At 41.9% G+C, this 14,013-nt stretch overlaps 1 protein-coding gene across 1 annotated transcript in view; it reads left to right on the top strand.

Annotated features, from left to right (window-relative positions):
- The window catches only part of NRXN3 (neurexin 3), a 1,004,771-nt gene that overhangs the window by 329,846 nt on the left and 660,912 nt on the right, over positions 1 to 14,013 (top strand). Inside the window, exon 10 of the mRNA XM_071557744.1 lies at positions 13,238 to 13,441. Coding sequence (XP_071413845.1) covers positions 13,238 to 13,441 — 204 coding nt within the window. The remainder of the gene's footprint in view (positions 1 to 13,237; positions 13,442 to 14,013) is intronic.

The raw sequence follows: 14,013 nt of genomic DNA, 5'->3' as shown, positions 1-14,013 counted from the left end.
AACTGAAAGAATGCCTTCAGATGTTATAATTATTTTTTCTTTCCTCCCAGTTTTAATTGATATTGATTCAATGGTTTTTATCACTATAGAGAAATACCCTTTGAAAGAGTTGGAAATGTCAGACTCTCTCCCCCACCACTTTTTCACTTTTGTATAATGAGGGAAGAGAAACATTTTCATCCTTGAAGTAAACACAATTTGCTGGTGGGGCCAGTTCTAGTCAGGCTTTCTCAGAGCCTGGAAAACCTCATGATGGATTTGCCACAGCCTTTATACAAAGTTAATCTGATATCCACGCTCCCATCTGCTTTTACCATGCTTTATTAAATTGTGTTGGGCTATGTTCTAATAATCTCACTTTCTCTGATAGACTTCAGAGGTTTGGCCAAATAATACATTTGAAAGCATTCTCTGATCCTCCAAACATACATGAGAACATCTGGTAATCCCCCAAACTTTCCTTGGCTTCCATCTTTGAATATTTTCTTTGTTCTCATTAATTCCTTTCCTTTTTTTGCAGGGGTGGCTCTTACTAGGTACCTATTTCATATTCATATCAACAAAAGCTAATTACTGTAAAAGAATTGTGCACCTAATTTCCTTTATAGGTAATTTTCAGCAAATAGTGATTAACTGCTCTGACCTTATCTGCGATCCCACTTAGCTAAATGGGATGGCTTTTGCCATTTAGTCTTCTAGTTCCATCTCTCTTGCACTTAAGAGTCTGGGAGACACTTTGGGTGAAAGCAAACTGTTCTTTTCACCATATGGATTGTTAAGGCTGTGGCTTTTGTTTTTATCAAACATCAAAGTTTTTGTTAGGGTTCAGAATCTATTCTTAGAGATTGCACTTCCTGTCTGCCACCCAGATTAGCAAACACGTTGTACTTGTGATGGGGAGCTTTATTGCTGCCCCTGTCCTGTCCTTCCTCAGGGCACAGGCAGCATCATTCTAAACACCAATTTTAGGATGTGGAAAAACCTGTCATAGGTTGAGACTACAAAATTCCCATTTTTTTCTGTCTAAGGTGTTTCTGAAGTCTGATCTTTAGGAATGAGTGGTTGATGTTTGAATTCATCACTCCACCCCTGTAACAGGGATATCAAGTGTATCATGATTAATGCTCTTCGTAACAGTATAAGGGTTAACACTGATGTGGTAGGGGAACCAATTCTTCCTTGCTATTTCTCTGTGAGTATTTCAGGGTTAGCACATAAAGAAATTGTTCAGAAACCTAGAGAACCTGAGAAGACCACAGTGACATGAAGATTTTTATTATCTACCCACTGATTGTGGAGTTCTTTCCTAGGCAGTTAATGTATGGAAAGTGATGTCCTGGAGAAATTGCAGTCACTGATAAGCAGACACTGAATTTTATGTTTGGGGCAGTTCACAGGTCCGAGAAGACCCTCTTCTTTGATGGGCTGCATTTAATCTGGCATAATTTGATGTAATGGATCAGAAATGTTGTAACAAAATACATCACATCTGATTTTCTCCTAGCAGTGTGGAGAGTAAATGTCCCTCTGGACTCTATTACTGGGGAAAATGCTTTAGACAGGATAAATAGCAGGTTTTTCACCATCAAAGCTCTCTTAACTTGGAGTTTGTCATTATGTCCAGTGTACAGAGAATAGTACAGGATGTGGTACATTCTTACATTTTATCTGTAAGTGGATGCAAATATGTTGATTTGGAGTGACAGTATGACTGTTTTCCAATTTCAGTTAGGAACAAGATTGATCCAAGCATTTCAGTAAAGTCACGGCCACCACGTAAGGTGATGTGAAAATATTCTGCGCATAAATGACATTTTCATTCCAGGATACCTGGTTATTTCAGGACTTGGTCTTGTTTTGAATAGCAATAGACTTAGGCCTTAGGAGCTATCTCAGTAAGTCAAGGGTAGAAGCAGCTGAAGAAAATTCAGCTTTGCTTAACTATGGCACCAGGCCAGTGCTTTTGGTGTATGACAGTTTTCATTGCATTGTGACTGCTGCCCTGAACTTCAGAGTGATAAAATGGGCTGCACAGTGGTGAATGTGAAAGTTTTAGGGTCACAGCTGCTGTCATAATTTATACATCTGCAGTTCTTTTGACTGGAGGATCTCATGGAAGCTGCTAATGCTGACTAAACTGTCCCAGTTTACCCAAGAATTAGGATTTATTATCTTTTACAATTTCCACGAAGGTCATTGGAGGCTCTTGATGCTCAGAGAAGAAGAAAAAGATTAATGGAACTCTCTTTTCCATGCATACAAATTTTTGAGTTTTGCACTGAGGGTTTGGGCTGGCTACTGTTATGTGTTAACCCCTTCATTGAGTGCCAGTCTAGGCACTTAGACCAGTATATAGTCCTGCAATGTAGATCCTGCATTACAGTCTTTGTCATTTGAGATAGGCTTGTAGGAGTTTAATTACTATGTGATTTTGCATAATTATAACCATGATAACCAGTGTTATGGACTATGAATTTCTAACTGTGTCTTTACCAAGACATACTGATTTTGTAAGACTGAAACTGCATTTGGTCATGTTTGGAGCCAAAGGGGGACAGCTCATGAACATTCCCAAAATTCCTTTTTTATCTGAAATTCCTTTTATTATAAAAGCAGTTATCTACAGGTACCAGAGTTGTACAGTAGAATTTGCTCTGTGGTACAATCACGTTTTCAAAAGGCGGTCTCTGTTACTTGAAAGTAGGACTACATTTTTTTTATCTGATTGTGAAATTTACAGGCTTGAATATGTACCTCTTGCTTCAGCCTTCATGATCTTGGCAATATCAACTACCATTCCATGCCAGCTACTAGTTCCTGCTTGTCTTTTCCTGTTTTTCATGGTTCCAATAACTGGACAGTTGTTGCAATTAGCTGGGTGAACAGCTCTGACTGTTGCATCTCTGCTATTGACTTCATTAGGAATGGACAGAGCCTGTGGGGTGCCTGGAAATCAGTGTCATCATTTTTGGACTGTCTGTGCTGCACTGACTTAGTGTTGCACTCAGGCAGTTACCATCCTGGGATTAAGGATTTTGTGACTATTTTTAGGGAAGACAGCAGATCTGCAGTGGAATAAAGGGCTCTGAAGGGACCTTCCTCCAGATCCTAGTATTATGAACTCAGCTTAGTTTATCTTGTATTTTAAGGTTGGTAGTTGTAGCCTGAAACCCCAAATTACATATTGTCCTATATTTTTTCACATCATGTATGCTGTTCTTACCCTCCAAATCGCTACCAGCTCTGAGGTATCAGGCTTCCCCCAAAGATGACCTATTTTCAGCCTTTGTGAATGTTTTGACATGCCTATTTCCACGAAGCTTGCGTTTCATGAGTTACAGTTAGGTATTTTTGCTGCCTACTTATTTTCAGAATGGCAGTGTCTCACTTCTTGCCCCTCCTAAATCACTGATCACCTGGGTTGAAGAATTTTTGCTTTTGAAAACACACTATGGCATACCTGTGATTTTTTTTTTGTGGACAAGTTACCCTACAGTTTGTAGACCTATGTTCGTCATTTACTCCCTGTTCTATTAAAGCGTTTCTTCCAGGAGTTTACAGATTTTGGAGTTTTGGCATTGTTTGATTAAACAAGTAAGAAAGGGAAATTTGAGGGTTGTCTAGTCTATCCTGTTAAACTTTCTTAAAAAACAACCAGAGGCAATATTTATTAGTTTTTTCTTTCCAGTGTTGGAAAAACTAAACTGAGAAGTTGTTTATGGATTTAAACAAGGTTATGAATATAGTTCACATTACAGCTTTACTTTTCAAACATGCTAGGCTGGTAATCAGAGAATCCAACGATTGTATGTATGCATGGCTAGGCTTCATGAATGAAGATTTGGGAAGGGCTCTCCCCATGTGGGTGCATCCTTTGAGCCTGCACAGTGGATGTTTTAGGTGAGGCACAGCATGCGCAGAACTGGCCCCACTTTGCTCCTAAGGTTCATCTGCCACGGCCGAGTGAGCTTGGACAGTGACAGTGAAGTCCTCAGGACTAGAACGTACAGCACCCGGTATTCCCAGGAGGTCTCCCATCCAAGTACTAACTGGGGCTGACCCTGCTGAGCTACCGAGATCTGATGAGATCGGGCACCAGGGTGGCATTTAACTGCCAAATCAAAGAATTATCAAGGTTGGAAAAGACCTTCAAGATCATCTACTCCAACCATCAGTGCAGCACCACTATAATCATCCCTAATCCATATCCCCAGCTGTCATATCCAGATGCCTCTTGACCACTTCCAGAGATGGTGACTCCACCCTGGCAACTTATTCCAATGCCTAACCGCTGTTCCAGTGAAAAAAAAAAAAAACAACAAAAAACCCAAACAAACAAAACCCAAACAAACAAACAAAAAATCTGGTATCTAATCTGAACCTCTCCTGGCAAAATTTAAGGCCATCTCTTCTCATCCTTTCACTTGAGACATGGCAGAAGAGACCACCCCTCGCCTCACCACAACCTCCTTTCAGGTAGTTGTAGAGAACAATGAGGGCTCCCCTGAGCCTCTTTTTCTCCAGACTAAGCAACCCCAGTTCCCTTAGATGATCCTCATAGGGCTTGTACTCCAGATGCTTCACCAGCTCTGTCGCCCTTCTCTGGGCACGCTCCAGCACCATGATGTCCATTTTGAAGTGAGGGGCCCAAAACTGAACACAGTACTCGAGGTCTAGCCTCACCAGTGTTGAGTACAGAGGAACAATCTCTGCCCTAGTCCTGCTGGCTACGCTATTTTTGATACAGGCCAAGATGCCATTGGCATTTTTTGCCACCTGGGTGCACTGTTAGCTCATATTCAGTGGGCTCTCGACCAGCACCCTCAAATTCCCTTGAGCTGAGCAGTTCTCCAACCACTTAAAATTTTCTGTATTTTCTGTGTTTTTCCTTGCTGCAAATTGTATCTGCTGCCTCTTTTTTTCACTGTCCACCTCTTAGCTAACTCAAACTTCATCTCTGCTGTAATCCCCCTTTCTCAGTGAACACTACTCTGAAAATAGGGATCGAATGCTTCATGCAACTTGACAGTGCCATGAAGGGGACTGAGAGATGTTCAAACTAAACAGAAGTTGCATCACTTTCTAAACTGTACCATCAATGTAATGAAAACTTAGACTGTAATTTTAGTAGCAGATTTCCCCATGCCTTTCCCTTAATTCTCCTTGATTTTGAGGAGCAATTCTTCTTCTACCCTTATTCTTTTTGCCAGAGATTTTCTCCCAAATAGTTGTACACAGCTCTGCAAATGTTAGTGTGACATTTGGAGGAAATTTGAAAAGCCCATGTGCTCCTTGGTGCCCCTGAAGCTCTGCCAAGGTTCAGTATGGCAATGTAGCCTCGCTCTTCACCTCCCAGGGCTTGTAACATTTACAAACTACAATTTCCACTGCAAATACTTCCTCTGTGGTATTTGGTGCTCTTACAGCTCCTCCCTTGCCGAGATCTTTATGATAGTAGCCTGAAGAAGGTTTATTTTCCTTTCATTGCGAAATACAGGCTTTTAAAAAATTAACTTACCCTCTTTTCTTTGTGGTGATGACCAAAGTGGAGGTAGGACATACCAAGCCTGATGCTGATGGAAACTGGTACATACTACTTTTTAGGGTAGCCACAGGTTAGCCTGGGGAGTTGGAGAGTTGTTTTGATAAAGAAGTAAAGCAAAGCTAGAATCCAGAGTGCAAAAGGCTAGGGAGGGTTATTAATGGAGGGAAATTTGGGATCTATGTCCCTAATGTCTTCTCTAGGTCAGTTTAAAGTCTGGAAGGTCTCCATTGAAGCTTTTGTTATAAGCAGTCAAAAATCTTTTGAGATTTTACCTTACAGAGATGGAAGCCTCAAAATTTTAACTAGTTCCCTGAGATTTAGTCCACTTTGAACTGAAAATTCTCAGGAAAGTTTTACAGGATTTTGGTATAATATACACTCTTTATAATATTGAAATAAAAAGGGAGGATGTTAAATTGGATTCAGGAAGGAAAAACTGTGCAGTTCTAAAAAAAAATTGCTTTTCTCATAATCAAAATTATTTGAGCCTCTAAACTTACAAGTCAAGGTAATTTTTCCCTTTTTTCATCTGAGGTAGGACATTGTAGTACAGACACTGAACCCTGCACTTTCACACTGATGTGTTGCTTGGGGCTCTTTGTTTGCCTTTGTACCCAGACTTTTTGTCTTCCATTTTGTGGATACTTAGTCAATAATATTTTCTGCAGTACTTTAATGTTTCTGTTTGTGTTTGGAAAAACCTCAAAGGGATAGGAAAGATAAGATACTGGAACAGGGTGGAAGCAGTGGTATGGAAACAAAATTGATAAATAGAGTGTTTATTCTCTTCTGACTTTCTAGATAAATAGGTGTGGTTTGCACTTGAGGTTTTTTTCAGATATTTTTTATTTTATATGAAGCGACTTGCACTTCTGGGCTATTTTCAGGCCCAGAAATTAAATGGTTTAAACAATGTTATGAAATAAATTTTGCAAGGTTTTGAAAAAATGTGTGTGATAAAAAATATTCGTCTGGATGTCATCTGGCCTATGTAAACATCTGCTAGCAATTTTTGTTTATAGCAGGGGTCTTATAAGTGACAATTATTATTACTGCTCTACCAGTATTCTTGCATCCCTGAAAATGTGATGAATGCCTTGGAGCTAGCTCTATTATCTCTCCCATTTGCTGCTCATTTGGAAATATTTTGTGCACATTGCACTGATAAGGGTGTCTTATGTAATTACTCTACTTTCAGTGCTCATTTAATCCTAACTGACATATGCTATTCAAATTGGAAAATTTGAACTTAAGAAAGTAGTGTGCAAATCGGAAAGAAGATAGAAATGAGCAGCAGGAGAGGCAAGTTTTGGAAAAAAATCCTTAGAAGCTGAATGAAAGGCCTTTACTTAGTCTAAAACAGAGTAATGGAGTTGGGATAATGATATGCTGAGCTTCAGGATATGAAGGTCCTTTTGTAAAGCAGCCGTATACCAACTTAGGAGTAGGGAAGGAAGGCATTGCCTTAATTTGAAGCAAATAAAAACTTGACTGATGTTGAAAAAATACTTTGGTCTGTAAGAGAGATTAAGTACCAGGAAAACCAGTCCAGTTTCTTTACATGTCTATAGTTTATGTATCCAAGATTTTAACTGTTTTATCTTCATGAGTTTCCAATGCATAACAACTGATAATAATACTATTGACATCTTGTCAGGCTGAAATCTTTAAAGCTTTCTTCTTACTCCCACAGTAAACTTATCAGTGGTTTATTAGTGATACTTATTGTTTGCAGGGTATTTTGCAGACTAATAAACCCCATTCTTATTTCTAATGTAATGTTTCTCTTTAGGCAGGTGTTTAAAGATGTTGTTGTCCCTCTCAATGCTAGTGAATTACATTTGTATGTATGGCCAAACTTCGTGAACGCAGATCTGGGCAGGGCTCTCCCCACATGGGTGTGCCCTTCCAGCCTGTGCAGTGGATTTTTCAGGTGAGGCACAGCGTGCGCAGAACTGGCCCCACCGTTTAAGTCCTGAGGTCCATTTGCCACGGCCGAGCGAGCTTGGACAGTGCCAGTGAAGTTCCCAGGACTGTCACAGCACCCGGTACTAACCAGGGCTGAGCCTGCTCAGCATCTGAGATCTGACGGGATCGGATGGCAGGGAGGCATTGAACTGCCAGGGGACAGTCCCACTGAGACCCGAACTCAGGTCCTTGGGATTCAGAGTCCAGAGTGCTCTCCATCACACAATGAGACTGCCCTTGAATTACATTTACATCCCTTCAAATTGCTCTTTTCTGTTTGACAGGCTAAGTCAGGTGACGTCCAATGACATCTAGATGGGAGACATCCAGGGAAAGTTCAATTTACTGCAAAAGGTGTTATGGCATATTCAGTAAACGTGGACTTGTCTTATGGATCAGCAAGAAGCAGTGCCGGATCATGATACCACCGGCACCCTTAGGGCACCGACAGGTCCTGCCTGGCCCCTGGGGCTCCCCTACCCTGCCCATGACCCAGGACCCCATGGCTGCCAGTCCCTGCCCCAGTGATGCTGTGGCAGGGCCAGCCTCCAGGTCCCCACAGCCTGCTCAGCCATGGGTGCTGTCAAACCGGGTCCATGTCCCATCCCTATCACCATGGCCCGGTCTGGCAATTGCAGCACCTGCCCTTAACCCCGTCAAGCAGATTGACTCTGGCATGACCGCAGCCCTGCACGGTCACCATGAGGTTTCCTGGGTTCTTAGTTGGACCTGGCCCCCAGCTGTAGGTCTGTCCTGATCACCTCTGGGGGGGTGTGGGACAGCCCTGGGCACAAGGAACCACCACAGGGAACCCCACAGCTCCCGGCCCCTATCCTGCTGGATGACATGCAAGGATGACTGCTTGTGGGCACTTAAAATTCCCATCACATCTTTTCCACCAAAAAGGAGCATTACCTCCTGGGTCCTCATCAGATTCAGTCTGAGTGGTTACATTCAGGCTCCTCAAACAACTGACAGGCCTCTGTTGTTGAAAATCATCTGTATGGACTCCACTTGGACAGGAATGAAGATTTTATTTTTTTTTTTAAGTGAAATTTTAGTTTTCAGAAAAACCTACTTTTGTTTGGGTCATGTGTCTGCTAGTGGATATGTGAGGGAAAGAGGTGAGCTGTGTAGTGCCTGCAGCAAAGTTGTCTGGTTTGCGGATACAAAGCTTTAAGGATGCTTGAATTTGCAAGAATGTGGAAATATTTGGTCTAAATATTTTGGTCTTGCAAATGTAGCTGGGGAAAGAGTCATGTGCCCTGAGCTTCGGTCACTGGTGACTTCAGCTTTCATGAAAGGTAAATATTTTTCCTTTTTTTGACACTATCACCCTTCTGAAAATTTCAGGAAGAAACTACACTATATTGTAGTCTGGAAAGAAACCACAAGGAAGAACAGGAGACTAGAGAAAAATTAAATGGAGAAGAAAGGAAGGAGGCAAAGAATGGAAATTAATACAAGAGAGAAGTCAGAAAGGAGGTGAAAAAGCATGAAGAGGTCTTGAATATTTTTCTGTCTGTATGCTAAGAATATGCCTGTTCTGTCTCACCAGGAGGTTTGTGCAGAGCCTTGTGGGGAAGCAAAAGTGAATTGCTCCTTTGGATGCTAAGTGTAAAATTAAAACTGGCAGGGTCTGAGCACATAAAACTGGGAAGCTAATCACTCCTAATAACATATTGATTTTCACAGTTTTCTGGCATTATATCACGGCAGTTTTGAACCAGCACCTGCTTTCTTCCTCTTCCCATCTCCAAACTAATGACAATGAAGCTTCTGACATTGAGATCCCAAACAAATGCCACTCAATCTTTTTGTCTGTACAAATCTGTGGGAGTCTGGAAGGTGGTTTCACACACTGCTCCTATACATGTCTGTGACCTGCTCTAAAAGTAGAGAAATGGAAGAAATGTGCATGTATTTTAAGCCTGAATAACTGTGTTCTTGCCTATATCATGGTGCTGAACAAAGCATTACAATCCTATTGCTGCAGATAGCTGGGGACAATCAAATGGATGCCTGTATTAAGGCAGAAATCTCTAGCACAAGTGCCTGGGAGGCTGAAGTCATGTACTTGTTGCCAGGTTACATTCAACCCTAAGCAGATTTGCTGTATGTGTTGCTCAGCTGTACCATACCTTCCTTGACCTTTGGGGACTGACTGTCAGGACAAGCAGATAGGTTTTATTTGTATTAGTCAATACCCTCCTCTGAAGGGGTGTTTTCATAACTGGAGGGAATGGTCTGATTGTAAGGAGATGTGCTGAAAAGGCTCCCAGATACTCCAGATAGTGAAGACTTGCAAAGTGGGAATGAAATCTTGTTATTTTTTAAATATGTCAAGCGCGTAGCTGGGCTGAGCAGGGCCAGGCTCAGGCCAGTATAAATCATGCACCAGAAAAGAACATTGTCTCCTGTGGTTGTGGAGGCTGTTTCAACTATTTCAAGCTATTTAATTTTATCTGCTTAATTGTTATGAGGTTCCATTGCACCCTGTTTGTAGCAGACTGGCCAGAGAAGGGACAGTAATAACTGATTTAGGCTACTGTGGGATGTCAGCTGAAACACTGTCCAGACTTTTGTGTCATCTTCAGCAATTCTGAGTGTTCTTCAGGTCCTCCTTACATAATTTTAAGGGTTGGAATCTCTTGTCTAAGGACTGCAATTATCTGACAATGGAATCAATGAAGCTGAAGGACACAAATTCTTATTGAAGCAAAGATATTCATTATTACCATGCTTTCAGTTTGTTCTAATGTCTACAGAAAACCTCATCTTTTCAAAGCACCTAATGCATGGCACTGTGGAGGAGGAAGCAGCAGAGCTAGGACACTTGTGTCAGCTACTCCCACTCATAGTCCTGATATCCTCCAACCCCCTTCTCTCAGCTATTCATGTGCTAGGGCAAGCAACTGTTTCATGCAAGGCACATCTGAGCTGAAGGCGTCAAAAGAGCCATTTCATGCTTGGCTGGATTTTCTAATACAATCTGCAGAGAGAGAGAGGAAAGAGTGCAAAGAAGGTTCGTGTGTACATAGGCATTGCCTTTGAATGTATGTATAATATACAGTACATTTAGTTCCAGCTTGCAGCTGTAGGTGTGGCAAGTAAGAGGGGCATATGTGAGGGGGGAGAGAATTGCGCTTTGAAAATAAGAAACTATTCCCGCACCTTGTAAAAGAAGCTTTCTTTCCTTCTGTCTCTTGGCCAAATGAAGATGTGAGTCCCCAGGGCAGCACTGACAGCTGGTACCCAGAAGGTGTATGTAATGGCTGAGTGGGTGATGTGCGTAGAGAGCTTTCTGTGTACAGACCATGACAGTGTGTGGGGAGTGCAGCTAAGAAAATTGCTGAATAGGGATGCTGTTCACAGACATCTTAATGATATTCCCAGATAAGTTTTCTTCTTAATGCGTTTGTATGTTCTGAGTGGAGAGGTGCTGCATATAGCTGTTAGTGTCTGGGGTCACTGCACCAGCAAAACCATAGTGTTGCCCACCAAATGTTTTGGAACCACACACATGTCTCCTCTGTCACTTTATCAGCTTGATATTTATATCTTTATTTAACACCTCATTTACATGTTTATTGCATTGCAGTTCTGTTACTGGACATTGTGGAGCCAGCCATGGGTCCTTTACAGCATGGGCATTTGGTTGTTCCTCAGTTTCTCATTGTGCTGGTTTAATGGCGAACCAGCAGGGGAAATGAACTCACTACGAGAGAGATTATAAGTCAGAGCTACAATTTAATAATAATATTACAATAAATACACTGACACAAAGTGTCAAAACCCAGCAGTATATCCCAGTGTCCTGGGGCACAAACCCATAGGGGTTTGTTTGCCCTTGTGCTGAGACCCATGTAGTTCCCCCAAGTCCAAAGCAAAAGGAAGTGAAAAACCTGTTGGTGCAGGCGAGGGCTGTAGTCTGTTCAAGAGTGGTGGTTTTCTCCTGTCGAGGTCCTGGTGTTCCTTTGAATCTGACCAGAGGTTCCCGAGGTCTTACCCACCACTTATGTACCCTCAGGGAGCACCCAGTCCCTCCCCGTGGGCGGGGACTCACACAATGGGTGATTAACTCTGGGAGCCAGGGGGTATTGTTTAACTGTTAATGGCCCATTAGCAGCTCCGCCCCCTCAGGCTGGGTGTGAAGGTGCTAATGACTCCCTGGGCAGCTGCTGCTAATGGTCCATTATCCTTGGGAAATGAATAGAGGGGGTAGAATACACAGCTTTGATCACCCCCACACAGTGTTAACTGGGCCCTCCTGCTGAACTTGGACACTCATAGGTCTACCCTGTTTTATCATCTAACATTAAGACACTGACAGGATGTGAGGCGTGGCTCTGCCAAGCTTGCTGTTTCCTGCTAGAAGTTCTGCTCCTTCAGCTGGGAAATACGGGACAAAGGGGTGAAACATAAAGAGAACATCTAGATTCCAAAAACATGCTGTTGCAGGTGGTAAAATTAGATGGGCTTTTAACTTTGTGAGGGGTGTGTGAGGTGCCTGGTGAGAATCCTAATCAATCATTCAAGAAAACTTTAGCTGCACGGAGCTGGATGAGACAATGGTAAGAATGCTTCATGGAGCAATCCTTCCATGTGCCTGGGGAGCTGAACTGGTCCATTTTTTTAAATCTCTGCGATTTTTTATATGTAGTTTTGTGGCAGAAGCCCTACATGGAGGAGTCTCTACAGCTCTGCCTTTGGTAGGGGTTTGCTGTGGTGAAAAGGAGTGCTCTGATTCCTATGTTAATATATTTATGTGGATTTGTAAATTTTGCAGATATAAATGTTTCTGAGTATATTCCTGAATTGAAACAATGGTTGCCATGCTGTAGTGCTTGCTGCAGTTCTCTCAAAAGACTTTAATTTTGCCCCCCCTTAGAGCAGAATAACACTTCCTGCAAGCCAGGAACTTTCCTCAGCTGAACTTCCCATTTTCTTTTACTTCCTCAGAGATGATTGAAAAATATGATTTGTTTCTTCACTGTTTATTGTTTTTTTTTTCTTGTCCTCCTCCTGGCTTTCATTGTGCGAACATCTCCTAACTTTTCCTGTGTTTGAATGACCCTTAACCTTGCAATGGAGTTTGGTTTGTTCCTTTCTTCATTTGCATCAGTTGTGTCAGCAAAGCTCTGCTAATGTTGCTTGTTAGTAAGGAGTGGGAAAATATAAAATTACAAAAGAGAACAAATTGGATGTAGAAAAGACCTGTTAGGAAACTCACTTGAGACAGTTGTTTTTCTTTATTTTGATAGCAATGAAGTGAAATTCCTCTCTAAATAAGCAACAGGAAGAGTACCAGAAATCGTAACTCTGATTGTTACAGCTAGTCCTATGAAAGGCTGAACTTCAGCACGCTGAAGGAGATTGCATTTTCTGGAAGATGTGAAAAACAGAGGCTTTGCTAGCTCATACTCACAGAAGGGCCCTGTCCTAACACACTTGTCCTTGGGGATTATGGGTCCATGGGCACTGCTGTCTCCAGTTGTGGGGAACACCATGTCTTTGTTGCTGCTCATACTTGCCAGGTAGGGTTTCTGGGTGCAGTTAAACAGTTGTTGCATTTTGCTCCAGTTACATATCTTTCTGTGGCAAGTGGTGTGGTTGCTGTAGACACTGTGCTCCCTGATAGTTGTCAGTGTTCTTCAGCTGTGAGGATCACACAGAGGTGTAACTTCTTTTCATTTTTTGCAATCGTTTGCTGATTCCTTGCAGAGGCCTCCATCTTGAGCTACGATGGCAGCATGTACATGAAGATCATCATGCCTATGGTTATGCACACAGAGGCAGAAGATGTGTCCTTTCGTTTCATGTCCCAGCGTGCTTATGGGCTGTTGATGGCAACCACCTCCCGAGACTCTGCTGACACTCTGCGCCTGGAGCTAGATGGAGGCCGTGTCAAACTTATGGTCAATTTAGGTATCGTATGAAAACCTTCCGTTGCCCTCTTCAGTATTAGTTTGGGCTTGTGATTAGTGTTTGTTTTTTTTTTAATTAATTTAATTTCTGTTGGTTTGATTGAATTGGATTGATTTCTAAAATAAATTCTGAGGCCTTCATAATAATATTCTCTTGCGGAAAGAAATTCTCTTCTGCACTGCTGCATGAAGACTTGCTGTCAGTTCTTCGTTATGGACAGTGTTGGTTTTTAAGTCTTTAAGTTTTTAAGTTTCCTTTCTTGGTCTGGGACTGGTGAGCTCTGTGTAAAACATGCTGCTTGGTCCATCTTTTGATCAGTTACATCCCTCATTCATCCAGCATCACTCAAAACAGACAAAGGTGAATGTAGAAAGGAAGCAAAATGGATAAGGTGGTAAGCAGAAGTCCTGTGAATCTGCTGCCCTTTACGTAATTTGTCAAATTATTAGTATAAAAACCTGGGGTTTTTTTTAATTGTGTCTTTATTAAAAAGAAGGTAACAATAACAAAAGTGCACCCCTTGCATCCCAAAGGGTTCTGTTCTGTCTCCTCAGAGTTACATTTTCCTAGAA

Source organism: Pithys albifrons, chromosome 6 (genome assembly GCF_047495875.1).
Source record: "Pithys albifrons albifrons isolate INPA30051 chromosome 6, PitAlb_v1, whole genome shotgun sequence".
Classification (NCBI taxonomy): Eukaryota; Metazoa; Chordata; class Aves; order Passeriformes; family Thamnophilidae; genus Pithys; species Pithys albifrons.
This window is presented reverse-complemented; position numbering and strand designations above follow the sequence as displayed.